Source organism: Pituophis catenifer, unplaced genomic scaffold (genome assembly GCF_029215685.1).
Source record: "Pituophis catenifer annectens isolate HBS135680 unplaced genomic scaffold, rPitCat1.0.hap2 SCAF_10, whole genome shotgun sequence".
NCBI lineage: Eukaryota > Metazoa > Chordata > Lepidosauria > Squamata > Colubridae > Pituophis > Pituophis catenifer.
Genome location: NW_027256890.1, coordinates 16259728 through 16286726, shown reverse-complemented (window position 1 = coordinate 16286726; position 26999 = coordinate 16259728). Strand labels below are relative to the sequence as shown.

Genomic DNA, 26999 nt, shown 5'->3' with positions numbered 1-26999 from the left:
TTAGGAAGCTAAACCTCCCTGGAAAAATATCAGAGGAGAAGACAGGCAGGCGTTTCATTTCCTCCATCAGCTCCTCCTGTCTCCATTTCATCTCATCTCCTCGTATTTTTCAGGGTGGAAGGGGGAAAAAAGATCCCCAAATCCCCGTCAGGAGCAAAAATTTCCTCTCCGTCTTGCAAGCTGTTCAATTTCCCTGACTTTGCATTCAATAACAGCTAAATAATTGAATCATCCTGGCTGCCGAAGATAGGCTTTGAATTTTATTAGAATTTTAAATTGTTTTGTTTCTTCAGTATTTTATTACAGTAAATGGAAAAATGCACGGCCCAGGATAATCATCTGATGGCTTTTGATATTATTCGGAGCAGGGAGCACATCCGGGACGCTGAGTTGGAGCCACCAGGACGGCTGATGAGATTAGCTCTGAAACAGAAGGACTTTCGGCTCACCCAAATTGGCCAACAGATGGGGGGGAGGGGGGAACTCAGGTCCAGCCCTGGGAAATTGGTCTGGACTGGAGGGAGGGGCTGGCTGGACCCTCCCCAACGGCCAGGGATCCTGCAGATTCTCATCGCAAAGGATGGAGCAGCCTGAAGCTGTAGCGATGGCTCCATCACTGGAGGCTTGCAAAAGATTAGACAGACGTTTGACCAGGATGGACCCAGGTGGTCAACTCTGGAAACTCTGGTTTAGAGAATCTGCAGAATCAAGAGTGCCCAAGGCTGTGCAAATTTCCACCAGCATGCACACTTATCCTGGCTACTGAGATACACACCCACTTTCTGTCCTGGCATGCTATGCTCATCCATCGGCCGTGCTTTGCACACCCAGTTAGGGGTGAGAAAAGTGAACTTGGGCGAAGGAGGACAGAGCTGGCCAAGTTCGCTGCCTCTGGTCTTTTTTTCACCTTTTCCAATTAGGTAAATATCCTGTCCGTAGCCCGGAGATGTAATGTAATAGCAAGGAACTGAGAAAAATGACCCTCTCTTTGGCAGATGTTTTGTGGGGGTCCAAAGGAGGCCCCCACCCCAAAGAAGAGGGAGGGGAGGATTCCTGAAACACGGAAGAGGGGAATCTGCTTGAAAGCAAAGCCACCTTGCGAATCCCTCCCTGGGAGGCCCCCACCCGTATTCCTCTGCCAAGTGGAAATCAAATTCGTATTTGCACAATTGGCAAGCGGCACCAACTCAGAGCAAACCAGCTGAAATAGACAGGAATCTCCACTGAGAAACTATTAAATATGGATTTTTTTGCTCCTGAATTAACAGATTTTCCAATACTCCCTGAATACCAAGCAGGGCCTCTGCCAAAGCCAGGCCTTGCCATGCTGCCCGAGGAAAGCAAGCTTGCATTTCTACCCAAGACACTTAAAGGTTCCTAGAAGGCCTGCCGAATGGTTTCACTCGGATGAATCACCCTCCGCCTCGGCTGGCCCCACACGTGGCTGTCAGCTGCTCGGAATTTAATGCCGAGTTTATAAAAAGTCTGGCAAGAGAAGAGACCGAGGTTGGCACTGCTCAGCCGCCGAAGGACAGATGGCACCTACGGCAAACTCTGAGTTGGGAGAGTCCAGGGCAAAATGGGGGTGACAAAATGCGTCACAGAAAGAGCCGGAGCTCCTTTGGAGGTGCAGCTTGGCTGCTTTGCAGGCTCCAAGGGCACCAGGTCCCTTCAAGAGGGGAAGGATCCAGCAAATACACCCCCCGAGGAAACCCCCCCCCGTTTTTTATGCCCCAGAAACTGTCCTGTGTAACAAACAAATGGCCTTTGGCTTGCCCAACCCACAAGGCGGCCTGTGTCCTGGCGCTCATCCCTCTTCCTGGAAGTGACATGCCGTGGATATGGTTCTCAAAAGTGGAGGTTCCCTCTGGAAAGTCCCTGCTCCCCTTTGGAGGAGCAACTGCAGGTGGGCTGCAGAAGGGCATTGGACAGGCAGGGAGAAAGCAGGTGGGGGCCGGCTGGCCAAGGGACCCTAAGCATCTCAGCCCCAAGGGCAGCCCCCTTCAGCCTTTTCATCCACGGGGAGCTTTGCAGGCCAGCCCAGCTCCCCTTCTCCCCTGGGAAACATTTATCACTACTGTTCCTTTATTTGACTTACTCGCTGCTTTTCTGCTTAATAGCAGCCAAAGGGACACGCAGCAGCCTGAGTTGTGCTTCCTCATAAATAAAAGCAACGAAGCACCGACTTCTCAGGGTTGAGCCCCCCTCCCACTTAAGCGATGGTTGCATGTTACTCCCCAGGGCACAGGCGGAAAGGGTGCAAGCCAGGAGCTGTGGGGTCCCTGGCAGGAGGAGGCTGCAGCCTGTCCACAGGCCCTCCTTGGCTGGAACGGCTTTTCTGAATAGCCCCGAGATCCTCCTGTTTATTGCAACAGCCAGGCCCCCTGGGAATTCCCAGGAGGGAACAATTCATTCTTACCGCCCACCCCGATTTGTGGCAGGAGCAGAGCAGAGTGGGCAGGCTGGTGCTTTGCTTAAGGGCACAATCTCCACTGGCTGGTGCCCACCGCCTGCCTCCCCCCCATAGATGCACCAGCCAGCTGGGTGCTCAGGGTGAGGCCCTCCCTCGCCTCACAGGGCAACCCAGCTATTAAAGGAGGAGCTCAGCCACACAGGCACTTCTGAAGTTGATTAGTCGAGGCTTGCAGAGGGTTCACCCAGAGGAGGAGGAGGAGGAGGAGGGAGGCTGCTTCGCTCTGAGCCACTAAAAACTAAAACGCTTAGTTTGCGCTGTGACAAGTGGAAGAAACAGGGCTGTGTTTGCATCACAATGGGACAGATTGTGCTTTGTTTGCCCACAAAGAAAGTGGTTGTGCTTTGGTGAAGAGGCTTGTCCGTATGCACTAATTCAATTAAGGGAGGATTATGCGGCTCTGCCCTCTTCCCCGGGACCATCATCGCCCGGACTCTGAGAGGAAGATGGGATCTAAGGTCAAAGGAGTCAGTCGGGGACACGGTTGACAGGAGGGGTCCTTGGGGCTCTCTGAGCTGGGTGGTTTTCTTGCAGGCGTTTCAGGACCCAAACTAGGGAACATCCTCACAAGTCTGTCAGAAAACCACCCAGCTCAGAGAGCCCCAAGGACCCCTTCCTCCTCCTCCTCCTCCTCCTCCTCCTCCTCCCTCTCTTCTAGCACTGATGCTGTTACCTAGCTTGGTAATGAAACGCCTGAGAGAAAACCACCCAGCTCAGAGAGTAGCAAGGAGCCCTCATGTCAGCCCTGAGCTGCAAATATCTCCCTCTACTGACACGTGTTTAGGACCTTCTGTCTCATGAGCAGCCAAGCATTTGATTACTACCTTTGGGGACCTGCCTAAGAATTTGAGGGCCCGTTTCTCCTACATCCATCCAGATGCTCTGTGGGCATTTCTTGGGCAGAATGCATGCAGAGAGCATTGATGCCCTGGGCCACCCCACAACTGCCGGCACCACTCCTGGCACTTCTCCTTAAACTCTTTTCGTTTTTGCAGTCCGGTCTCAAAATCCCCCAGCTTTCCCTGGGTTTGGGGAGCTCCAGTTCTCAGGACAGGGGGGCTGCCCGGCAGGGCTCTGGCTGGGCAGCTCTGGAAGGGTGCTGTGCCCCTCACGGGCCTGGCTTGGAAAGAAGCTGCTGGCCTTCCCCCTCCCCCATCTCTGCCAGACACGGCACTTGGGCAGTGGGTGAAGGGTGCCCACCGGAGAGCACCCGTCTTCTCACCAACCTGCTAAGGAACCATGCCAGCCGGGTTGCTCTGTGCAAAGCTGTGTGGGCCAGAAAGCGAGGGGAGGGGTCTGGAAAAGCCTGGGGGGGGGGGAAACGTCACTCTCTTCTGTAGCTCCAGCACAGGCAGCAGGGCAAATATTATTAGCAGGCACACCTTTGATGCAAAATTAATACCGAAATTAATCAACGGCCCGGGTGCGTAATAGGATTCTGCAGCCGTGGCAGGCCGTGCTGGGCGGCCGACTTATTTCATGCTGACGGAAAGGAAGCCAGAGGACATGAAATAAGGCCCATAAAGATAATTACCGAGATACTTGGGAGCAAATTAAGTAATCAGAGGCGCTTCTAAATCATGTCTAGTTTTAAGAAGCACTATCGTTCCTGATTACTGAGAGAGCAATCTGGAAGGACAGGACAAAAACAGACACCCCCCCTTTTCCCCAATGCCCCCAGGCTAAGGCAAAGCCCCCCCCAACTTCCCCACTGGCCCCCTATGTGCCCCTTGGCGCAGCTTCTCCTCTGTGGGTGGAACAAACAGCTAAGGGGAGCAACTGCCTTGGCAAGGAGATGCCCAGGGTGGGGGCTCCCTGACCCTTAATTGGGGGGGAGGCAAGTGAGGGGAGGGTGAGAGAGATCTGATTTCCCTTTTACTAAGTAAATCCACCCAAACAAACTCAGCCTGTGCCCAGTTAAAACTCAGGCTAAGTAAGATTGGAAGCCTGAAAGTTTATTATGATGACAATGACTGTCGTTATTCTGCTATTTTGCACGGACACCGAGAGCTTCTGCATCGGAGACAAATTCCTTGTGCGTCTAATAACACTTGGCCAAATCAAGTATTCAATTCAAATCCTCCTCTCCAGCATTAAACAAATGAAAACAGGCAGAAGGACAACCGGTAAAGTCTCTCTTGGAAAAACCCAGCCTGGCCCTCCTGGCAAGGGGAAATTGGTGCCAGGCGGAGAGAAGGCTGGGCTAGCACAAGGTCCGCAGAGGATCAGTGCCAGCCGGAGGCACGGAAGGCCGTTTTCTAAAGGTCTTAAGAAAGAGGCCGGTCTGATCTCCGGCCGCTTCTGATTCTTCAGCCCCTTCCTTCTTCAATGGCAGAATCGCTCAGCCACGGAAGGCAGGGAAAAGGGGGCCTAGCCCCTGCAGCCACCCCACCCCAGCCCAGCCCGGGTCCTTGCAGTTAGGAAGCGCTGGCAGAAAGGAGAACCATCATGGAAAAAACAACCACCACCCTCCCGCTTAAAACACACAATAATCCCTTGAGACTCTTAATGTGCCTCCGCAGCCAAAGAGGTCAACACTGCCTGCCTAAGCCGGGCTCATTACCTACACATTTAATCACAGCTTTGGATTGAGAGACAAAGAAGGCGAGGGACAGGGGCTTTGCTGGGTGACCTTTGGGGACCCACTTTAAGGTAACTCCTTTACGGCTTCTGCAAAAAGGCCGCCTCCTCTCAGCCGCAGAAAGCCTGATGGGCCTGAGGGGGAATTAGAGGGGAGGGTAGATGGCCTAACAGTGCCCCCACCCGCCATGGCACTCATGCCAAGAGCCCCTTCCTCTGCCAGGGACCACCACTCCAAGACAAGGGGGGGGGCTGCCTCTGCTGCAAACAGCTGGACCGGCTCCTTTGCCACCAGCCTACAGCGACTCACCCTTGCGTGGCTCCGGGGCCTTATTCGGACAACCCAGAGGCTGCCTCGGTGGGTTCTGGGTCCTCTGCAGGCAGGCCAACATGGCGGAAGAGAGGGCGAGACGGCTCTGGTGGCATCACTCCAGAAGACCCTGCAAGGAATCCCAGAGAAGAGGAAGGGGGTCAGTCCATCAGCCAGAAATTGGGAGGGGGGACCCCTCCGCCAGCATCACACATCTCCAGGGAAGAAAGTTTCATGCAGGGTTCCAGCTTCACAGGGTGCTGTGCACATCGGACAAGCAAAGATTCTACCGACCATCAACATTTCCAAGCTTCTTGACCAGTTTCACAAACTTGTTTACTTTAACATGGATGCACCCCCAGATTTCCCCAGCCAGCGTGGCAAAGCCAGGCAATCAGCTTCCCTTGAGGGCAGCAGGCACCCAAGTGCCAGGAGGACGTGGCAGAGAGGTCTTGCCCTCGACCGACGGCTGAATTGAGACAATTTTAGGGCAGGGACTGTGTTCGAGAGCAGCCCAGCAAGAGCTCCCACACCTGCCAAGGTGAGCAACTCGGGAGGGGCATCGAGGGTCCCTCCAAGAAGCCCCACAGTTTGCAAGTGAAATTAAAAAACGGAGACCCATTGGAGAAAAAACAACTGACAGGAGTTCTCTCTCTCTCTCGGCTGCTACGGGATTTCTGGCCCCCGGGCATGTTCTCCCTTCAGTCCCAATCAAGATGGGGCATCCACTCTGTCGCCTCGGACTGGAGTGAACTGGTTAATGGTTCTGTCAGAGCGATTTTTTCACCCGGGTGTCCGTCTTTCTCCCTGCACACAATGAACAGCACGGGGGGAGGCGCTTTGGAGGCTGCTAAATGAGCAAAGGGGACACCAGCAAGCGGGTCCTTCCTGGCTGTCACCCAGGAGGGGCATCTTGGCACAGGGAAGGAGTCCAGGCGATCCTTTCCTGGAGCTCCAGAAGCTGTTTTGGCCAGAAATCTGAAAACGATGGATGTGGCTTCTCACCATCGGAGAACGGAGCTGCCTAAATCTTCAACCCTCCTTCCTCAGCCGGAGGGAGGGAAAACTTTTCCATGTCCAGCCAGAGGGTCTCATCCGCTCTGGTCCTCACAGCATCCCTGCCTCCCAAAAGACGCCACCGGCCCCTCCGGCTTCACCCGGGGCCTCTGCCCAGCCGCCATGCCTCCCCACGGAAGCAGATCTGGCTCCCCAGGGTTTGCACGCCCCACGGAGGGGGCTAGAGGCAAGCAAGGCTTCTCGCCAGGGAGCCGAGGTGGCGTCCGGAGGAACCCAAAACATCCGCTGCTGCTGCTGCTCCTGTTGAACATGCGCCTGGAGTTGCCAAGCTCCTGTTCCTGGTACTCATGCAGCATTCAGGAATAAAAGCCCTTTTCACTATCTCTCTTAAGATGCTAATTTCACCACAAGAGTTCGTTACTACATAATTATCTCAATCTAGGCTTCCCCCCCACCTGTACCAGCCTTTCTCTAAAAGAGAGAGAGGGAGAAGAAAAGAAAACCAAAGTCTGAGGCACTTTTCATCATCACCAGCTATTTTATTTTCCATGAAGACACCTTGAAAGAAGCGATTTTTACTCTGAAAGGACTTTTATTCTGTCTCGCAGCCAATTTTCGCCTATTACTGTCTGCAAGAGAAAAGAGAGGCCAGAAAAACGGGCCTCGATTCCCCTTCCATGCAAGAGCCGGGGGTCCATTTCCTGGCCTTCCTCTCTAGCAGTTTCATTCAAGGGGAGCGGTCCAAACAAAGCGAGGGGCTGCAGGGGAGCAGGCCCAGCCCCCCCCCCAAGAAGGGCCCACAGCTCTTCACCATCACATCCTCCACTGGGGTTGGCTCTGAGCAGGGAAGAGGCCAAGACCCTCTTGGCAAGATCTGGGGCTGGCTCCTAGCCGCCCCCCTCCCCCCCACGAGCAGGGCAAGAGAGAACCTTCGCATGAGAGAGAGCGATCTCGGGTTCAAGGCCTTCAAGACCAGGCAGGGCAAAGCCCGTAAAGTTGGTTTAGGAGATCTGGGCCCTTCTGCACTCACGGGTCTCTTTGTGCCTGGCTGCCTTGTGAGATTGGATGGATGCAAGTGCTTACTGCAGCTGAGACCCCCCCCCTCTGCCACAGGGCCCTTGAAGCCCCCGGGTGTGTGCAGGGCTGTGTCAGCTGCTCTGCCCGTCTTAAGAGGGATTGGCCATCTGGGCCTCCAGCCTCAGCTTCCTGCCCTGCCTTCTCCTCCTGGCACTTGAGGTTAATCCTGCAGGCAGATCCACAGCCCCCCCCCTCCAAGGAGCCGCTCAGGGATTTGGACCGCCAGGCACCTTCCCACTCTGGGAGGGGCTCCTGCCCAGGCCAGGTGGCAGGAGCTTCACCTGGCATGGGCACAAGGAACGGCTCCAGAACTGCCAAGAGGAAAAACTTTCTTTCTTTGAGAGCTGTTCTCTGTCGGAAACATCCACCTACCGAAGCGAAGCTAAATTCCGGCGTATTCGGCCTCTTTCTCCAAAGCCCTGAGGTGCAACCCGTTTTGAACCCAACCCGCCTGCAAATCCCCCCAGCTTATTGGCTAATCTGCCATGATGTCATGGAGCTCAGCAAAAAAAGTTTTGGCTTACTTAGCTCCCTCAGCATTTGAGTTAAATCCCAGGCGTCCTGGATTCCATTGCCAGCCGGATCCGTGGAGAGCTTGGCCGGGCTCAGCAGTTTGGCCCATCTGCCAATGACTCCATCCCTGGTTGAGGACAGCTGGCTACTCGCCCCTCCTATTCTCTCCGTCTTCGAAAGGGCCCTCCCGGCTAGAGAAGGAGCTCCCGCTTGCAGGATTGGGCCCGGCCCTGCCGCTCTCACCTCCTTGCTCCGAGAACAGGGCAAGACGTCCACCCATTGCAGAGCCTTTAAAAATAGCTGCCTTCTCGAAGTCATGCGAACAGCCCCTCCCTTTCGGATAGAAGTGCCCCTTTCACAGCCTTTTCTCTAACGCCTGCTGGTTTTGAAAGGCTGCCGTGAGAATCAGGGCTATTTATAAGCCGTCCCTGCTCCTTCAATAAACCCCACCCCAAAAGTCACCTGTCCCTGCGGGCCAAGGACTGCCCTTTGGCACCTTCCCTTTGGTGATAAAAGGGGCCTCGAGTCCCAATGAGAGACGGGGGGGGGGGGCAGCAGCACGGAGAATTTTAAAACCAGAGTTGCTCCAACTTCCAAGCCCTCACTGTGGCAATCACCTGACATGGTGGCTTGTAGATGTATTGGGACTACAACTCCCATCCCAGCTCATCTGCAGCACGCTCAATGGCAATGCTGGATGGGAGTCATAGCCCACCTGGTCTTTACTTGCTCTGGCTGAAAACAATGAACGCTGCCACCTCTGCAGGTAGTTTGTGGGGGACTTTGTATTGAATTGTCTCATGCAGCCATTTGAGTTCTTCTCTATTTGTGTTGTGGTTGTGTGATCTGATGATCCTGGGGACCAGCTGAGGTATGGAATAAGCTCTGCAAGGCTGGCACTGAGGGGGGCAGAGGAAGGCCAGCTTCAAATCCCCCCCTCAGCCATACACATCACTGGGTGACCTGGGAACTCCCCCATCCTACCTTGCAGGGCTGTTGTGGAGAGAAGGAAGGACAAAGGCATGGCACACCTATTCAAATGCTGCTCATGCCAGCCTGCCAGGGCCTTACGCTCACCAGCCTTAAGCCCGATTGCTCGACAGAGAGCCGAATATTATGGTCTGTGTTCAGGGGCATCACAACCCTGGTGCACAGGTGCCTAATCCAGCAAACTACACACCAAGCTTTGAACGGTCGCGTCTAACTTCCTTCCGGGTCCAAAGGATGCAAAATTACACAAAACCAGTTCCCCTTCGCACCCAAGACCCAGAGGCACTCTGCCCATGCTCCGAAGCACACGCCATTCCCCTCTCCACACCCTCCCATGCTCTGCCTCCCCCCTTCCTGTGAGTTGCTACTCAGGCCACTTGCAAATAATTTATGCTTAACCTTGAAAACCCCAAAGGGCTGCAACTCAATTAGCAGAGCTGACAGTTTAGGTGCTGGAATGAGTTAATCTGGAGAAGGGTCACCTTTCTGTAAATTATGGCAAATAAATAAAACCCCAAACGGGAAAGTTCACCAGCACCTTGCCTAAGGCGCCTAATACGGCAGGCGGGCTCTTTGGGGGGCGGGGTGTGCGTGACCTCTCTTCCCTGCTTGCAAATGTCTCCATGAAACCCAGCTAATACATCCTGGGGAGGGGGGGGGAGAAGATACCCTAACTGGCTGCCCCCCCCACATCACGAGCAAGCCCCGAGCCTGCTGGGGAACCAGGGGAGGGGAGAACAGAGGAGCGCATCCGGTTAATAATTAAATGTTAATCTAAAAAGCAATTTTAGCTGCAGCCCAGAAGATGTGGTTGAAGATTATATTAGCATGCAAGAGTCAAGGGTAATTTCCACCCACCCCTTGTGTGATCAGCCAGAGCCCAGACAGCTTCATGCCACACAGGCTGCTGATTAAAAGGGGGGACCCAACGGGGGAGGGAGGAACCGGCCAGTACATTTGGGGGGGGGACACAAGTTTTAACGCTTGTGAAAAGCTTGCATGAACTTTGGTTGCGACCCAAGATTCTGGAGGCCCCTCTGTGCCAGCGCCACAATCTTTGCACACCTGGTCACCCCCAAAGGCATGGGGGTCCTCTTCCTCCCCCTCCTCAAACTTGGCAGGGCGAGGGGGGGCTCTCCAGGAATCAAGGGACAGACCCAGAGGCCAGGCAGGTGCTCCATCATTGATGCAGGTCTGGGTTTCTCAACCGGGGCAAGTTTTGAGATGTGTGGACGTCCACTCCTCTGCTGGCTGGGAATTCTGGGAGTGGAGGTCCACACACCTCAAAACTTGCCACGGTTGAGAAACACAGACCCCCATAGTCCACTGTTCCCTCCTTGCCCCAGACTCTCCCTCTTCTCCCCACAAAATGCCTTTGCCAAATTTGTGGTATTTGGGCACATTCTATAACTTCTATGTCAGCACCATGGTGCTTGTGGCGATTTGCAACAAGGGTTCTTTAATTTTAGCTCCCCCCCCAAGAGTCCTCTCTGGCCCACCGGGCTCCCCTCAAACGCGGAGGAAGAAACACTTTCCTAATTACAGCTCATTTGCATTTCCTAAATGCTGGCAAACTGGCTTCTGGACAATTCTCTCTGCCTGAAGGAGGGTCCACAAATATCGGAAGTAAATAAATAAGAAAATTATCAGCTTCTACCGCCTGGGCTAATTTCTTATCTTGTAACAAACAAGCGAGAATTATGAATACCGTAAGTGCCCTGTTGTGCCATTATTGTGTTTGCTCTACAATTTATGGATTTTCTCCCCCCCTTTCTTGTTATAACAACGAGACCTTGAAACAGCAGTTTTGTTCTTGCTGGAGCTGAAATAAGGAGCCGTCAGCGGGAGGCCCCGTCTCCATCTCTAGTGCAGGAAAAGTGAGGCAGCTTTGCACAGGCACCGTTGTTTCAAAGGCCAGATTACGAGGAAGAAAAGCTGTACAGAGACGGTTTGAGGGCAGAGAACTTAAATGAAATAGCCAAGGCAAATAATTGGGTGACCGGGGGTGGGTGGGGGTGCCACCCAGAACGCAGCCTCCCCAGGCCAGAAAAGTGTCTCCTGCCTTCCAGGGCGACCTCAGATGCCAGCCGATCAAACTGGGGGCCATGAAAATACGTGACCCCCTCGGAGCCCTGGGCTTCTGCCGAAGGCAGCCGGTGGCCATGGGCACGGCCGGTGCTTGGTCTCCCCGGCTGCCCAAACAGCTCTTGACCCAGCCAAGATCTTGAGCATCAACCAAGTGCAGAGACAGGGCTCCCTCCCCAGGCCCAGAGAAGTAAGGGGTCAAAACAGCAAAAGAGAATCAGAAGCACTACCTTCTCTTCCTTTGGGGGAGGCGGACAAGCACCCAACTCAGCCTCTTCTTTGAGCTGCTAGGATGGGCATCGTTGCTCAGGGCACCCGGGCATGACTAAAAAGACTCCGCGGGGGATTGGAAGGGGCTGCCATTCCTTTTGAGGGTTAGAAGCAGGGACACCGGAGCATGTGCAAAAAGCTTCCCTCTCTCTGCTAAGCCAAGATGCCCTTGAGAACCACTTCGGAAGGGCAAGCAGGGAGAAGGCAAGACTCGGCCACCCCCACCCCAACCCCCAATTTGCTCTGAATGCCAATCTGGGTGGCCTCCCGAGACCCTTCCTCGGTTCTGCAGCTACTGGGATCTTCCTTCCTTCCATACTGCCTTATCAGCATTCAAGGTTTATCTTTGCCTTGCATTTCCCAAGTCTTAGCATTTACTTCCCCCTCTCCCCCCAGGAGTTTAGAGCCAATTTGCCCTGGGACAGGGAGGCTTTGTCTGTCAGCTTTTAAGCAGAATACAGGCAGGTCCAGGATGGAGGTCGAGAGCGAAAGGTCACCGGAAAGCACCTCGATGATTCGGAGCCCTGCCAAAATTCACCAGGAGGATCACTGCAAACCAGCCATAGCCCACGTCACCTCGCCATCGGGTCAGAAAACGAGGCACCTCTCAACCGCAGGGAGCTGGCTGCACAAAGGCCCACTCCCCCCGCACGAGACCCCCGATGGCAGGCAGAGAAATGCCAAGCGCTTGAAATGAACCGGGCAACAATGGTGTGATGGGGAAAATGGTGTCAGGGCGGGGAGGAAGAGAGAAGGCACACAGAGAGCCCCCCCCCCGGCCACCATCCCTCCTTCTTTCTCTGTTTATAGCAATTGTATGAAAATGTACAACACGGATCGGCAACAGCTGACAAATGAGATCAAACAGACGTGATTTCAAGTTGGCTTCATCCCGAGTTCTGATTGGCATTAATTGTGAGCATTTGCAAAGCAGAACGCCGAGAGAAGCCGACATTCGCTCCGAGCGAACATTTCCCTTCTAATAGTTTTAATGATTACAATGGGAGCCCGTCATCGGCTCTGCGCATTAATAACTCCGGAACAGCTGGGGAGGCGGGCAGGGAGGGAGGGCCGGGGGGAGGGGAGCCGCACAGGAGGGTCCGCCCTTTTGCCTGTGCAACACACATTCACTCACGTGTGTGCACCATTGAAACCGATCCCCCCGCAGAAGAAAAGTCACGGGCAGAGAGTTGGGGCTCCTCCAACTGCTGGAAGGCAGAGGGATGCCGAGAAGGGACCAGACACCCCCAAACAGGACACCGGTTCCCACTTCCATCTTGCGGCGGAAGTGGAGCACCCTCCTGCACCAGTTGCAGGGCTCTGTCCCGTCCCCCCCCTCCCCAGGGCCAGGTCCCCTGGTGCACCTCAGGACGAAGAGCGAGGGCTGGAAACGGGGGGTGGGGGGGGAGGCTGCTCCAGAGAACAGGGGGCAGCTGGGGAGACTAAGAGTTGAGTCTGATGTGGCAGCTCTTCCGGAGGGCCCAGAAACCCAAAAAGAGGTGGCCCCGTCCAGCAATGGTCCAGCTGATTACCCTGAGACTTCCTAGAACCTCAGGCCTGGCTCTCGGTCCCACCTTCGAATGCAGAGCATGTGCAGAGGGCATGAGTCTTCCCCTTCGGAATGAAAACGGAATGAATGAAGAGGAGCCAATGCTCGGAAATCTTTTTTTCTTTAAGCCCCCCCCCACTCCCCCAAAATTAAAACTTGAGGAAACCAAGTCAGCCCCATCAGCCACTTTGCAAACACCAAAAGCTTCAAGGCACGAGATGCATTGAAAGTTATTCTGAACGCTGAAACTTCTGCTAGACGTTCCCCATTAAGCGCCGATGCAGAGCTTTCAATTCAAACCGGCTGCTGCATTCAAACCAACTTGTTGCCAAGAGCACTTTAGAGAGTTTCTGTTAATTACACGGGGTCCCTTTTCCTCCTATTTTGACGTCAAACAACGTCCTTGTCCAGGCAAAGACAGAACATCCTGCTTTTCTCTCTGTTGGCCAGCCCACCGTTTCAGAAAGCCCCCTCCCGTGTCTTCCAAACGGGTTGGACTACCATACCCATACCCCTCAGCCACAGGCTTTCCATCTCCAGAAAGAGGCTGAAGAACACTCATCGATAAATGCCTTATTCCTCCTTTACATTACAACCTTAGATCTCTTCTTACAGAGAGGAAGTTGTCCATCCCAACCCATTTCCAGACAGGTCAGTTACCTGCTGCAGAGCGAGCCTTCTTCCCCCTAACAAGGGAGGGCCCTCAAGCACAATCCAAAAGCAGTCTATAAAAATGCAGGTGCCCCTCGTGAACAGGCAGCTAAAGGGATGAAACACAGCCCCCCACCAAAAAAACCAGTTTAACAGACACACATCCCAGGCCAAGCAGGTTGCCGTGCGAGTCCTTCGAGCCCTCCTCCTCCAAGGGAGAATGCCCATCTCTCTAGCCCAGCGGTCTGCAACCTTAAACACTCAAAGAGCCATTTGGACCCATTGCCCACAGAAAAGAAAACACCGGGAGCCACAAAATCCTTCCCGTGCCTGACTATTTCCTGAGCGGCCACAAAACTAGCATATGGAGTTGAATTAAACCTTCTGTTTTCTTCTGAAACTTTTCTTTTCTTGGATTTATCCATGGTTGAAAAGCTCAATAAACTCTGTGCTGGCGGGTGTTGCACATTGGCGGTTGTGACGCATATTTTGAGTGACAGGGAGCCGCAGCAGAGGGGTGAAAGAGCCACATGCGGCTCCAAAGCCGCAGGTTGCTGACCCCTGCTCTAGCCCAAAGCCAAATTTCCACCAAAACCCAAGTTTCACAGAGATAATGCGGGCGCGAGGAGTTGGGGGGGGTCTACCCCACTTCAGTCTCTCCCCTTCCCTTCCTTTTCTACATTGAGGGGAGCCAGCAGTCATGACTGTTGGGTGGCAGGGAGTTCCAAGTGCCCTCGAAGACCCCTGAGGTGCAGGAAATGCCAGGCTTGACTCATCTGAAGTGAGAGCAGAATTAGGATTAGGGCCAGGGAGGAGCACAGCACAGCCCCCCTTTAGTAACATTAGGCTCCCTGTGGGTCGCATTCCCAGATTTCCTTCCTTTACATCTTACAAAGTAGAGCGGGGGGGGGGGGGGCAGCCGGCCGTTGTGATTCTTTTATTCCACTGGAACCATAAAGAAGCAATTACCCAGCTGCATTTAAGCTGACACCCCAAAAGTTCAGCCAGCAGGTGATAGAAGTGGGGGAGGAGAGGATTCACAAAGCAGGGGATTAATCAGGATCTGCCCCCCCCCTTCCCCCCAGCCTAGACTCCAGGAAAAACCTGTGCATCTCAGGATCCTTTCTCTGGAATGAAAATGCCAATTCGCTGATCTGCAGGAGGGAAAATGCAAAGCAATTAAAATCTTGGGGTGAGGAGCGTTGCCCCCCCTTCCTTCCTTCCATTCGATCCAAGGCTTCTCCTGGGAAGCAGTAGCAACATTCATTTGGCTCCCAGGGAGTCCAGAAGTTCACCCCAGCCCTGCAGGGACCTCTGGCATCTGGCCGGCTGGGGCAGCGGGCAGGGGGGGCCGTGGGGGCGTGTGGAGTTCAGGAGGCTGAAAGGCTGGGGCCAAGTGCAGCCGGCCCTGGGAGGGGGCTTAAAAGCGCCAATATTGTCTTCCCGGGCAATAAAAAATTCCCAGCAGGCTCTTGTCGGTTTCAGGTCATTAACCTGTTTTTATTGAAAGGTTGTTTACAGCAGTCATAAATAGATTTCTTTCTGTGCCTCTCCAGCAAAGAGCCATCGTGAGACCCCGGGAAAGGGGGGCGGGCGGCAGCTGGGAAGAAAGCCGCAGCCCTGAGACACCGAAAGGGGAGGGGGCTCTCCAACTGTGCAAGCGCAATTTCCAGCAAGTTGCTCTGGGTTGGATAATGCCAATGGCTCAGACGGTCTGATCTCACCAGGAAAAGCACCTCCGGTGTGCTTAAATCCATCCACTCGACTGGGGGAAAAGCAGCTGGACTCTGCAAAGTCCAAACCCAGAGTGGGAAGGGGGGGGGCTCAAGCATGGCGAGCGGGGGAGCTGAAACCACTCATAGCCAACCAAGCTGGGAAAAACCAGGAGAGGCTGCAAGCGGCAACTCCTCCCAGGTACGGCGCATCCAGAAATGCAAGTCAATAATTCAGAGGCCTTCCCCTGTACGGAAGGTCTCACCAGCAGCTACGGAGCTGCCCTCTGCCAGAGTCTTCAGGTGGCCTGGAAGAATCGCCACATCCTGGAGCGAACAGGCCCCCTCACCCATCCTCAAATCCCAGGATTCAAGATTTCCCCTCTAGATCAGATCCACCACTGGAAGCAGTTAGGAGACGCGGCTGCCTTTCCTGGCTCCTGCTGGACGGGCTGGAGGAGGCGATCCCTGGTGGCCCAGGTGGAATTTGGGCAAGGTACTTTCAGGAATTCTAGGTCTGGCCACAAAGAACGGGAAATTCCAACCAGATTTCCCCATAGGAGGCTGGCTGATAATCCAAAACTGACAAGCAAGCACCAAGCTGGAACCGATGTGGGAAGGATGCCTAGAAATACTAGAGATAATTATATGGGATAGGAAAACCGCAAGCAGAATAAGCTTTTAATGATTAATTGTATTCCAACGTTTAATTTTAACTCTGATTTTTAATTGCAGGAATGCTGCTTCTATCCTTTTAGTACCGGAAGCTGCTGTGCTGGTCGAAGAAACAGAAAGCCCATTGGGAAGCCAATAAATAACTGAATCAGCCAAGCAAACACCTGCATGCATCTTCTGTTGCTCTGCTCTGCGCAGCCCCCCCCACCCCCCCCACCCCCACGGGGCCAGCTGCCGTCTCTGGCAACACACAAAGCACACTGCAGACGCAAGGCTGAGGGGAGAAGGGCAGCCCCCTTCCTTCCCACTTGCTAAGGCGGCACGGGGAATAATCTTCATCATCATCATCATCATCATCACCCTCAGTTATTAGATGTGCATGCCGCCTGACTTTCAGGGTCCCTGTGCAGTTCCTGGGATGATATTCCCATCTCTGGGGGACCCCCTGAATTGTCCCATCCTCTTCAGGAGGGGCAGCCTTCAAAATGCGGATCTCCTCATAAGAGAAAGTCTTTCTCTTCTCCTGCAGGGCTCACCAAACTGGTGCGTGTATGCGTGTGCAAGGAGAGATCAGTAGGAAGGGCTGGTTTTTCCATCCTGAAAGCAGTGGAAGTAAATGGGCGGGAGTGAAATATTGGGCTTGGAGTCCCTTTCTATCATCCTAAATTACCTGTATGTTTTGGAGGAAGGGAGGAAATGCATTTCACTCAAACAGTGGGGGATGCTCACCCTTTCAATTCCCATCTGTGGCCAAACGGCCACAGACAAAAAAAGTCTCCGAAACCTCCAGGCCCACCAGGCCTGGCAGCCCCAGGCGAGACAGCAGAGCAGTGACTCACTTGAAGGTGTGCAAGTGCAGGCAAAGCCCGCAGGGAGGACAAATGGCCCGTCCCTTCCTTATCGTCCAGATCCCTCCGGCCAAGGCAGCACCATATGCAGCCTCTGCTTTTTCCGGAGGGGAGGAGAGAGAGGGTGTCAGGCAGCTCTCCACCAATGTCAGCCGGCTGATAATTATGGAGGGCATCTTCTCCGGAGAGAAGGTGCGCAGGGGAGCAAGTCACTTAGCAACCGAGCGGTGCCCATGGAGTGGCCGAGCGACCAGCCATTTTCCCCTGCCCTTCCCTGGTGGTGCCAGGCGAGCACAAACAGCGATAGGCAGCCGCACAATAGCTCTTGACACACAAATAGGTTAACATAATAAAGCCAGCTTTAGCCGGCTCACTCCAGGGAGAGAAGCAATTCGCCCGGCCAAGAGGAGTAATGAAGCCTCCGGCTTTTGTGTGCGGCATTAGCAGGGAGAGGAATCGCCCCGTGATTGAATTACCTGGGGTGAACATTCGCTTTTCCCTAAGAACGCGCCAGGCGGGAGGAAGGCCTAGCGGTTCCTCACCCCGGCTGGGGCAAAAAGACCCCCCATGTCATCGGCCACACTCCCTTAAAGCACCCCCTTTTCCTGTTGGAGAGAGAGGCGCCCCCCAAGTGCCTTTCACAGACAGAAGCCAGGGCACCAAGGCTCCAGTTTCAGAAGAGACCACAAACCTTTTCGTGGCTTCTCTCCGGTCTTAGAAAGTCGTGGACTCTTGCAAGCAGAGAGAAAGGAGGAAAAAATAATCCACAACTTGAAAGTGGACCTTTGGGCCTGCTTTTCTATCTTTCACACATCCACAATATGGACTAGCAATTTGAACATGGACTCAACCTAAGGTAACAATAATTCACGCCCTACTCGGGCCGTCCCGCAGTCCTTGGCCAAATGTATCATCCTACACAGACAGCTTCAGACTGGGAATTGGGGGGGTGGGGGGAAGAATGGCATCACATCCATCACTTTATCCAAACAATTGAGCAAGGCTGAAGATACAGACCAGAATATAAACACCCCTGCCAGGGGTGAGTAATGTTGCAGAATCAGAGACCCCTCCTCAGGAAAACAGGCCCCGCCCCTCTACTACTCTCTGACAATCTGAGTGAAATCCACTCCCCCCCACCCCAGGAGAAGCCATCTGAAGGGCCTGCATGACTCTCTCTCTCTCTCTCTGCAGCCTTGGGTAACGGAGGAAGATTCAGTGGCTTCGAGGCTTAAATTTTTAATGCGGCTCCCTCTTTAGACTTGAAATATCTCACAGCGTGAAACTGAGAGGAAGGCGGCAGAATGGAGATTTATTGACCTGTTCGAGCCAGTGGCGGATCTGCAGGCAGAGAAGAGAGTGCAGAGGCCAGCCTGGGAGGCTTTTAAAGGCAGGAAGGACACAAAGGATTCCCAGCACTTCCTTCTCCCAATAAAGATCAGTAAATGCCCCTAACAGATCAAAGGAGACCAGGCACATTTTCCGGCCATAAGACAAAAATACCAGGGACCTACAGGTGACCGAGCAAAGCACTGGCCAATTGTGCAGGCTTCTGAGTCTTGCAGAGTTCTGAGCAGGCAGACGGTATAAAATTCCAGGGGGAAAAGTCATTCCCTCGATAGGCCACGAAAAGAGAGAAGAGAAAGGAGTTGCTGCTATTCCCTCACAGCCTCAAAGGTTCTCCAATTTCACAATTTTGAGTCAAGGCAAGTCAGGCATTTTCTCCCAGTACTGAAGCTCAAAGGTTTCACTTGAGTTGGCTGACATTAAAAAGTGTGCAGATTTTAACATTTCACAGAATTTGTTATCCTGGTTGGTCTGGAAAAAGCCCTTGCAGTTATGTGTAAACCTCCCCTTTTTATTCAACAGATACGGCATCTTCATATTCAGAATCCCTATTTCAGTGAATCCACAATCATAATCAGGATTAAACCAAACAGGACCCAGTAATCCTGTTCTTATTTAAAGGCCCGGCTGAAGAGCAGGTCCTTTGCTCCGGTGCTTTTTCATTCTCTCCAACAAAATTCCCTCCAAAGTCTGAAATTTGAAAACTTTTTTTCCAAGCAAGCCGGGAAAGAGGGGGGGGGAGTCTTATGCATTATTCTGAGCACGTCGTCGCCTCACACACTTTGCACAATGAGGCGTTGACGTCCCAAAGCCACAGCCTACACTTGACCCCTGGACTCCAGTGCCCAGACGCCCAACCCTGAATGCCACCTTCTCCATTGTAAAAAGGCCTCTAGGTTCACCCACCTGCTCTAGACAGCCTCCTCATAGCAGATGGGGAAGGGGGGGGGCTTCACCTGCAGGGGTTCCAGACAGATTTGATGGTGAGGAGCCAAAGTCCCAGGTCAGTAGGAGCCTCCTTCCAGAGAGCCAGGGACAGGCAGACTCTGGGGGGATTTAATCTTCCTGATTATGTTTGATCCAACTTGGGGGGGGGGGCTTCCCAAGGCCACCATCAAGGTTTTCAGTTGGGCGGGGGGAGATCTGACTTGCCTCCCAGAGTCTGGGCTCAGAGGAGGCTAAAACCAGACAGCCGCACACCTGCTCAGCTCAAGAAGCTTTGGGGAGGGGGACAGCACCCCCACCACCCTCCCCAACCGCCTTCCCCAAGCCCAAACTCTCCAAGGGCCCCCAGGGTGCAGCCCCTGAAAGTCCTCTCAGCACAGGCCCCATTTGGCCCTCCCATGCAGTGAGGGGAGGGGGGAATAAGTAAGTGGTCTCAGAGGCTCCCCCTGCGCCTCTCCCGGCCCGGCTTTGTCCCCCCCCCCCGGCAGCAGCGATGCTATTTCTTCCTCCCAGTTTGGGAAAGAAAGCAGGCCTTGTGCCTGGCTGGGGCGGTTCAAGGGCAGCAGCGAGAAGCCCTTGTGAGGGAGTTGTGCCATGGCCGCTGGAAACAAGGGCACCTGCCGAAGCGCCCAATGAGGCTGCAAACAGAAAGGCCAGCCATGCCAGGGCTGCCCCTCCCCCTCCCCCCCAGCGGATCTCCTTGCAAAACCCTCCAAGGGCCACGCAGACAGAAAGTGCCCCAAAGGGGAACTGAGCCCCTCGCACGAAGCCCCCATCTCCATCCTGGGGGGGGGCTGTTTCTGGGAGAGGGGGAGCTGTGGGCGAGAATTTTCCTTCTTAGAGCTAATAGGGTCTCTCCCGCCCCTCCCCCCAAAGGCCTCCGTGGCTTCCTCAAGGCTGCTTGTCCAGAAGGCACCGGTGGGAGAAGACTAGCGGGCCTGGCCCAGAGGGAGGGGAGGGGAGGTTGGAGGCCCCCCTGAAAGCACAGAGGCGACAACTTTGCTCAGCCCCAGCCCGCTCAATCCCCCCCTTGGCTAGGAGGGGAGGCATCACAACGGGCCCAGGCCCCCCGCGGCCGCTTTCCTCCCCTGGCCGGAGCTCTTCCAATCGGCCACCGACCCAGCGGGAGCCAGAGGCCCTCAGGGCCCCCCTCCGCTCCCCCCCCGCACACCTGAGCAAAGCAACGGCTGCTCTTGGGGGGTGGGGGCGCTTCTCAGCCGCCCCAAAGAGCCGCTCTGCCGTCGGGCGAAGGGGAAGCGCCGGGGCGGGGGAGGGAGGGAGGGAGGCGAAGGACGGGGCGGACCGTCCCAGCCAGACGCACCGCCTGCCCTGCCCGTCATCCCCTTTACCATCTCGGTGCGGCTCCGGTTGGGCTTCAGGGCGCCTCGGGCGAGAGCAGCAGCCGCCGCCGCCTCCACCGCCGCCGCCGCCGGGTCCTCGCGGCCATGAAGGGAGCCGAGCCAGGAGCGCCGCCGATGCCGCCGCGATCCTCAGGGGCCGCCCGGGCGCGGCCTGGCCCGGGCGGGGCTCGGCGGGGGTGGCCAGCCGCCAGCGGGGCTCACATCCTGCCGGGGCCGCGCGCGGCGTTGCCGGAGCAGCCCAGACGACATGGGGGAGGGCGGCGGGGCTGGTCCCTTTGTGTGCCGCCGCCGCCGCCGCGCCGAGCAGCCGGGCGAGGGGCGGCCGGGGCAGCTGCGGGGGCTCCGGGGCAGAGCCGGCGGAGGAAGCGGGCGGCCAGATGCAGAGCGCGGCTCGGGGTGCCGGGCTTGAGCCGCCCGGGGACGCCGCTCCGCCGCCTTCCTTCCCCGCAGCGCTGAGCGGCTCCACGCAGCGGCGGCTCCGGCGCAACCTCCCTCCGCGGCGGCGGCGGCGACTCTGAGCCGCGCAGCGCTTGCGCCTCCTGCGCTCTGCCCGGCCGGCGGCCCACGCGGCCCGGCCACGCCCCCCGCCCCCCCCGGGCCCGCGTTGCCCGGGCGACGGCGCCAAGCGTCCTCCCCCCGCCGGAGGGGGCGGGGCCTCGGCAGCCACGCGGCCGAATTGGCGGGTGGGCTCCCGGTGCCCTTGCAGCGCTCCGGAGGTCTGCAGGCGGGCTCTCCGTGGGGCTCCCCCGCTCCTAAAACCGCAGGCCCCGGGAGGCGGTGGCGGCCCCTTTGCAACCCCTGTGCGCCTGCGAGCGAGGCTTGGGCGGAATGAATCCCATCGTCCCCAGCCGGCAACAGGGCTTCTGCCGCGAAGGCTCCGGTCCCGGGCAGCGGGAAGGGAGGTGGCAGCCCGCCCACCTGTCTCGGGAAGATCTCTTTTGAAGGCAGCTTTTCTGACAGGCTCCGTTCGCTACTCGGCCAGGGTCTCACAAGCCCTCTTATCCTCCGCCAGCCCGACCTCTGGAACTGGGCAGCTTCCAGCCCTCCCTTCCCCCTGCCTCTCCCCAGAACCCCACCTGGGGCACCAACCCCCTTCCCCCCCCTCAGAAGCCACAAACCTACCCACGTCCCTCTGCTTGGCTCTTTATGGAGCATACAAATCACAGCCGCAAGGGCAGCCCCTTTCCTCTTTTCACAGCTCTGCGGTGCTGTCACACGGAGGGAGAGAGATTTCCCGGGCATTAAAAACCGGCCTTTCTCCTCCGGCTTCAATGCCTTGAAAGCCCCATCGGATCCGGCTTTCTTTTCCACAAAGTTATTGACTTATCAAGGTTAAAATACGCTCAGCGCAGTCCAAGCAAAGAGGGCTCCTCTGCATTATGCTGTCATCGGGAGCCGTGTTTTCATGGCAACAGGCCTCCTTTTCTGCACATTAAGCGGTTGAGTTGTGCAAAGTTCAGACATTACATAAACAGAGAGGTAACAACAACAACAAAAATCAATGGACGCGCAGGCATGGGAAGAGAAGATAGCATTGATTGGCTGGGCCATCAATAGGTGGGGATCAGGGCTTCTCGGCCTCTGCGGAACCTTCCTGTATGGGCGAGAAAACAATGGGCTGAAGGACATGCTGAAAGAGAGAGGAGAGGCAGAGAGAACACCTCCGAATCTGCCTTTCCAGATGTCAGGATTTAATTAATAGTTGCCTCTTACTCTCTGCTGCAGCTCAGCTGAATTCATAACCATTTTCTGCACCACCCATTGAGTGCCAGGTTTGCAAGCTGAAAGCAATCACCCCCTGGAGAAGGGGTCCCCCAAGCCCTTTCTTCAGCCCCCCCCCATATTTCAGAGTCAGACCTTTAAAGCTGCACCCAACCAAGCAGCCCTAAAGTTACAGAGGCAACCGCTTTGCCTGGGTCAGGAAAAGAAAGCCCCTTGTGAGGTCTTCGCTCTCTGGGATCCGAAGGGCTTTTCTGGCCTCAGAATGTTTCAGGGAAAGCTTCTTATTCTTTAGATGGGAAACAAGCCGCTTCCCAGCCCAAAGAGGGAACCAGTGAGATGCCCATGAGATGCCTGAGCAGGAGAGAAGCTAGAGATCCCAAGCCCACCCACCCAAGGGGCAAAATTTAAACTAAGGTCTCTGCAATCTCAGCCAGCCTCACCCGAGAAGAGGACCTGAAGCCCATCTATTCCAAGCCCCAACAATGAAGCCCTGCAGCCTTTTAACAGACAAGAGCAGGGATCGGATCTTGTTCCGAGGGAGGGAGGGGGGGCAGTGAGGAAAAGACTGGCTGAAACAGCTTTCTGGGGGTGGGGGATGCTGGGACCAAGGAGCCCACCACAGACACAGCAGCATCAATCTATCCGGCTCATGGGAGAGATCTAAGGGGCAGCAAAGGAAATGCAGCATAAAGGTAACATCCCTTGTGAAAGAGGGCTGGGGGGGGTCTACTAAAGGGGCCCTCTCCCCAGCCTCCTTTCCGGGTGAGGGCATTTTTTGCAATTGGGCCCATAAAGGGGATGTATTTCCTGTTGGCTGAAAGAGGCCGACCATTTCCGATTCAGGGGCAATTTCATGCATCCGAAGCTTCTCCGGCGGAGAAACCCCGCTGGCTCTTCTCCATCCCAGCTGGCCCCGAAGCCCAGTCCAAGGAGAGGAGAGACGACACCAACATCCCGCGTGCTCAGAGTCTTGTGCGACTTTTCCGTTGTCAACTCAAACACTGCAGGGCGGCAGTGATGAAACGTTTGGAGGCTGGCGCTCGGTCAGGTCGTTGAAGGCGACTTGAAGTGCCCGGTGGTCTCATTTCCACACAAGCTCAATGCCCCAGTGGAATGTCCCAATTAAACTCTGCCTCAAAAACAATTTAAACTCCATTAAAGTGTTTCCAATTTGGAGCACATTATCTGCATTGGTCACCCAGGGACTCCCAACTCCCACCAGGCCAGGCCTGGGCAATTAGGCAGAGATGGACAGCCTCTTCTGCCAGGCAAGGCTCTGGTCCAACTTCTCACCTTACAGAACAGCAGCCTGGCTAAAACAGGCCCAAACTGGCCTCGGGCAGGAGCCGAGGGCATCCGGAAAGGCTACATTGATAGAAAACATCCTGGCAGGACAAGCCCACCCACCCCAAATTGCAGGGCAGACTCATGAAATCAAAGAGGAGCCATTTGACAGGCAGAGCAATTCACCCGAGGGGTGCAAAGGGCCCTTGTGCTTATTGCTTCCTGCAGCAACAGGTTGGCACCTCTGGAATCCGTGACTCCTGCAAGACTTTGATCTTTAATGTGGGGGGGGAGGCCTCCTGCAAGGACTTCCCATGCTCTGGCTGCAAAGGGAAGTGGGGTGCGGGTGGGGGGCAGAGATGCTTTAGAAGTCTCGGCCAATAAAGAAGGGGAAATTGCAGCCGGCCTTTGATGGTGTTTTCCGAGGGTGGGGGGCAGTGAAGAGCCAGACTTGTCCCATAAAAGTCACACCTCCTTCACACAAGGACGCGTCGAGACACCCTCCCCCGGTTCACTCACCAAAGGTATCTCATAACCTAGAGAGACTCTTCCGAATGTTGCTGTCTGGGGAAGCTCAAAAATGTCCTTGGAGCGTTTTCAGAAAGAGAAGCTCCCCTTCTCCAACCAGCATGAAGTTTTGCAGGCTGGCCCCCACGACAGGAAGCGGGAGAGGAAATCGGTGAACAGTTTCCCTTCAGCTGTGCAGTCAAAGCCCCCCTTGGTGAAAGACCAAGGGATGCCCCACGGAAGAACTGGGAGAAGCAGCCGAGCAGGGTGCGCCAGGCCCAGGGAGACCTGGCACTGGCTCTTGCCCCCATCAAGACAAGAATTCCTCACAGAGCAGGTTGACCCAAACTTCCCCACCGCTCCGGCCACCGATACAGGTATAGGGAGCTGTGGGGAGTACTGTCTCTTCTGATCCGGTGCCTGACGTGGCTGTGGGAATCGCGGCTTCTGCAGAGACGTGGAAGAGCCAGAGCAGGCAAGAGAAAGAGGCAGGCAGGGAGCCTTTCTGGCTGGGTTCCCGCTGGGACGTTGCCCGTTTTTCAAACAAGCGTGTTTTGCTGCTGAAATTCCAGATGGAAACGGGAAAAATATTGGCAGTTCTAAAAAACGGTTCTAGAGAGTAGGAATAACAAGGCCAAAACAACAGAGCCACAAATTCCAAGATTTCTTTGGCAGAGAGCGATGGGCATCCATTTACTGGCAGAGGAAACCGGAGGGCCGTGCTGAAGGTTGAGCACTGGGTCCTTTCAATCAGCTGCTTTCCACTGCCCCCCAATCCCTGTTGTGCCCCCCTCCCCCGTAGGCTTGGAGCTGCTCTCCCACATCGCTAGAAGGGTATCTCCTTTCTGGAAAAAATATGGCCTTTTCAGCAAGTCCTCCATCAGGATTCAGGCCAGGGGAGAGCCCCACTCTCCATCTCCACCCTTTGGGTCTCCTTATCTGAAGCAGTTGCTTTGATCGCCCAGGGAGGGGGAGGGGGAGGCAGAGGGAGAGGCTGCAAACTCTTCCCCAAAAAGGCTCCATGCTGCTTCCCAGGAAAGGATAGGGGAAGAAAGGCACCTGGGGAAAAGCTGAAGCCTGCTGGACCCCAAAGCTTTTGGGGGGGGCAGCTATAAGAGTGGTAAAAGCTTCCCAGACAGGGCACTGATCCCTCCCTGGGATCTCCAGGCACACAGGAAGTGGGGGAATGCCATGGGGAAGGGCCCTCTGGGGCCAACCTCAGAATCCGAGGAGCCCAGGGCCTCACCAGCCCCCGACCTCCTTTGCAGAGCCCACAGATTGCTTCTGATGCCACCTGGGCCCGGAGAGGCTGGGGAAACATTGACCGGAGAACCTCTGGGACTAGTTACAGGTGAAAAGGGAAGGGGGCTCAGAGTCCTCTTCCCTCCCCAAGCCTATGATTAGCTTGATTATGGTCATTAACTTGGCCAGCAATTTCCCCCTTTTATCTCTGGCTTGCATCAAAGAGAATTGTGGGAATCCTCCCCTCCTTCCCATTTTAGTGTGCCCCCCCCCTTCTTATTAGCTTCAGTGCAGAAATTCTGGGCAAACCGAGCGGTGCAATTAACTATGCATGTGGCTTTATTTGTCTCTCTAAGTGTGTGTGTGTGTGTGTGTGTGTGTGTGTGTGTGTGTGTGTGTGCGTGTGTACAGGCTTTGCACAAAAAGGGGAAAGAGCTATCTATTTTTGTGCGTCCCTTCTGGGAAATGGCAAGCGGTGGGCCTCTCGCTCTCTCGCCTCCCCCCTCGGAAGCCTCCATTATCCACAGCTGCTTAATTGAAGAGGGGAGCTGGCTGGCGCTGGAGTGGAAGCTGCCTAAAAGCCTGGCCACGCGGGAACCTCGCCTTATAAATGGATTCGCGGGAGGGAGGCCTTAATTACAGAGGCTTCTATGGCACCGGCGGGTTTTACGGCAGCCGGAACAGGGTGGGGGCCATTCTGGCTAAAACAAGTGGAGTAGCCTCCACTTTATGTCCCCGGGAATATTAAGTGGGCCCTAGAAACCGATTAAGGCTGCCCCGCCATCAAGAATTGATGAGCAAGCACAGGACCTGAGGAGGGGACGAGGGAGGAGCGGGTAGCCCATTAAAGATGACCTCCCCCGGGGGATCTAGCCCCAAGGCAGGCTTGGGAACCAGGGTGAGGAACATGGGCCTGCAGGCTCTGGGCACTTTTCATCCCCGAGACTGGACCCATGACTCCTCTAAATGCAGAGCACCTGTGGGTGGGTTTTTATCCTCCCCTCCTCCGGCCTTCCATAGAGCCCACAGCCACAAGCCCCCAAACTCCAGGTCGGCTGTCCTCCAAGTCCCAAGCTGGAAGGCCTGGAGTGGCTTTAAAGGGTCCCAAATGGGGATGGACAGGGCACCGCCTGTCAATCACTCTTGTAAATCTGTGTGTCAGCCTGTGGCTCCCCAATTAACATGAGCTGCTAAGATTACTCACCTTCTCCCTGCAAGCAAACTTTGGGGAATTAATCTCCTCTGCCATGGACCAGGGAGGGTCATCCATGGCTGGGCTGTCCCCCTAACGGCTGGCGGGTGGGGGGCTCCATTGATGCGAACTGCCCTTCTCAGAGGAGGTGAGGTGGGAGACCCTCCTTGGGTCCCAGTCCCGGGCAGCAGAGAGCTGTCCAACTCCTGGACAACGGGGTGGGGGCAGGGGCGATGCTCCAGGCACTGAGGGCAGAAAGGCCTGGGGAAGCCTCCTCCCCCCACAGCTCTGCCACTCTCCCCTGCTTGGGCTCTAGCAAAGGGGAGGGGCAGCCCCCATTCTGAGCGACGCTAATCCTCAGCCTTGGCAGAGGTCAATTCCACCATGACCCACACCTGTCCCTGGGATGAGGAGGCAGAAGCTGCCTGGCAACTGCTCGGGTGCCCCTTCCTGGGGGGAGGGGGGTGCAGGGCAAACCCACAGGAACCATTTCTTATTGTGGATCCAGGGCAAAGTCGAGGGATCTCCTGAGCCCCAAAACTGCAGCTAGACCTGCCGTTACGCTCAGGGCGTCTGTAAACCGAAGGCAACTTCTGTGGGTCGTTGGCTTGGTTAACATGCAACCCACGTCCCTGAGCTGCGCATCGGA

The 26999-nt window shown here is 55.5% G+C and overlaps 1 protein-coding gene across 3 annotated transcripts in view; it reads right to left on the bottom strand.

The window, feature by feature from the left end:
- Window positions 1–26999, bottom strand: part of FAM222A (family with sequence similarity 222 member A) — a 57860-nt gene that overhangs the window by 6683 nt on the left and 24178 nt on the right. The window contains exons 1-2 of one of the 3 annotated variants that reach the window (XM_070950542.1): window positions 20392–20514; window positions 5364–5493 (exon numbers count right to left, since the gene is read on the bottom strand). In XM_070950542.1, coding sequence (XP_070806643.1) covers window positions 5364–5445 — 82 coding nt within the window. In that variant the 5' untranslated portion in view covers window positions 5446–5493; window positions 20392–20514. Of the gene's footprint in view, window positions 1–5363; window positions 5494–7981; window positions 8289–20391; window positions 20515–26999 lie in introns of those variants that run through there. The other 2 variants (XM_070950541.1, XM_070950543.1) reach the window with 2 other exon arrangements.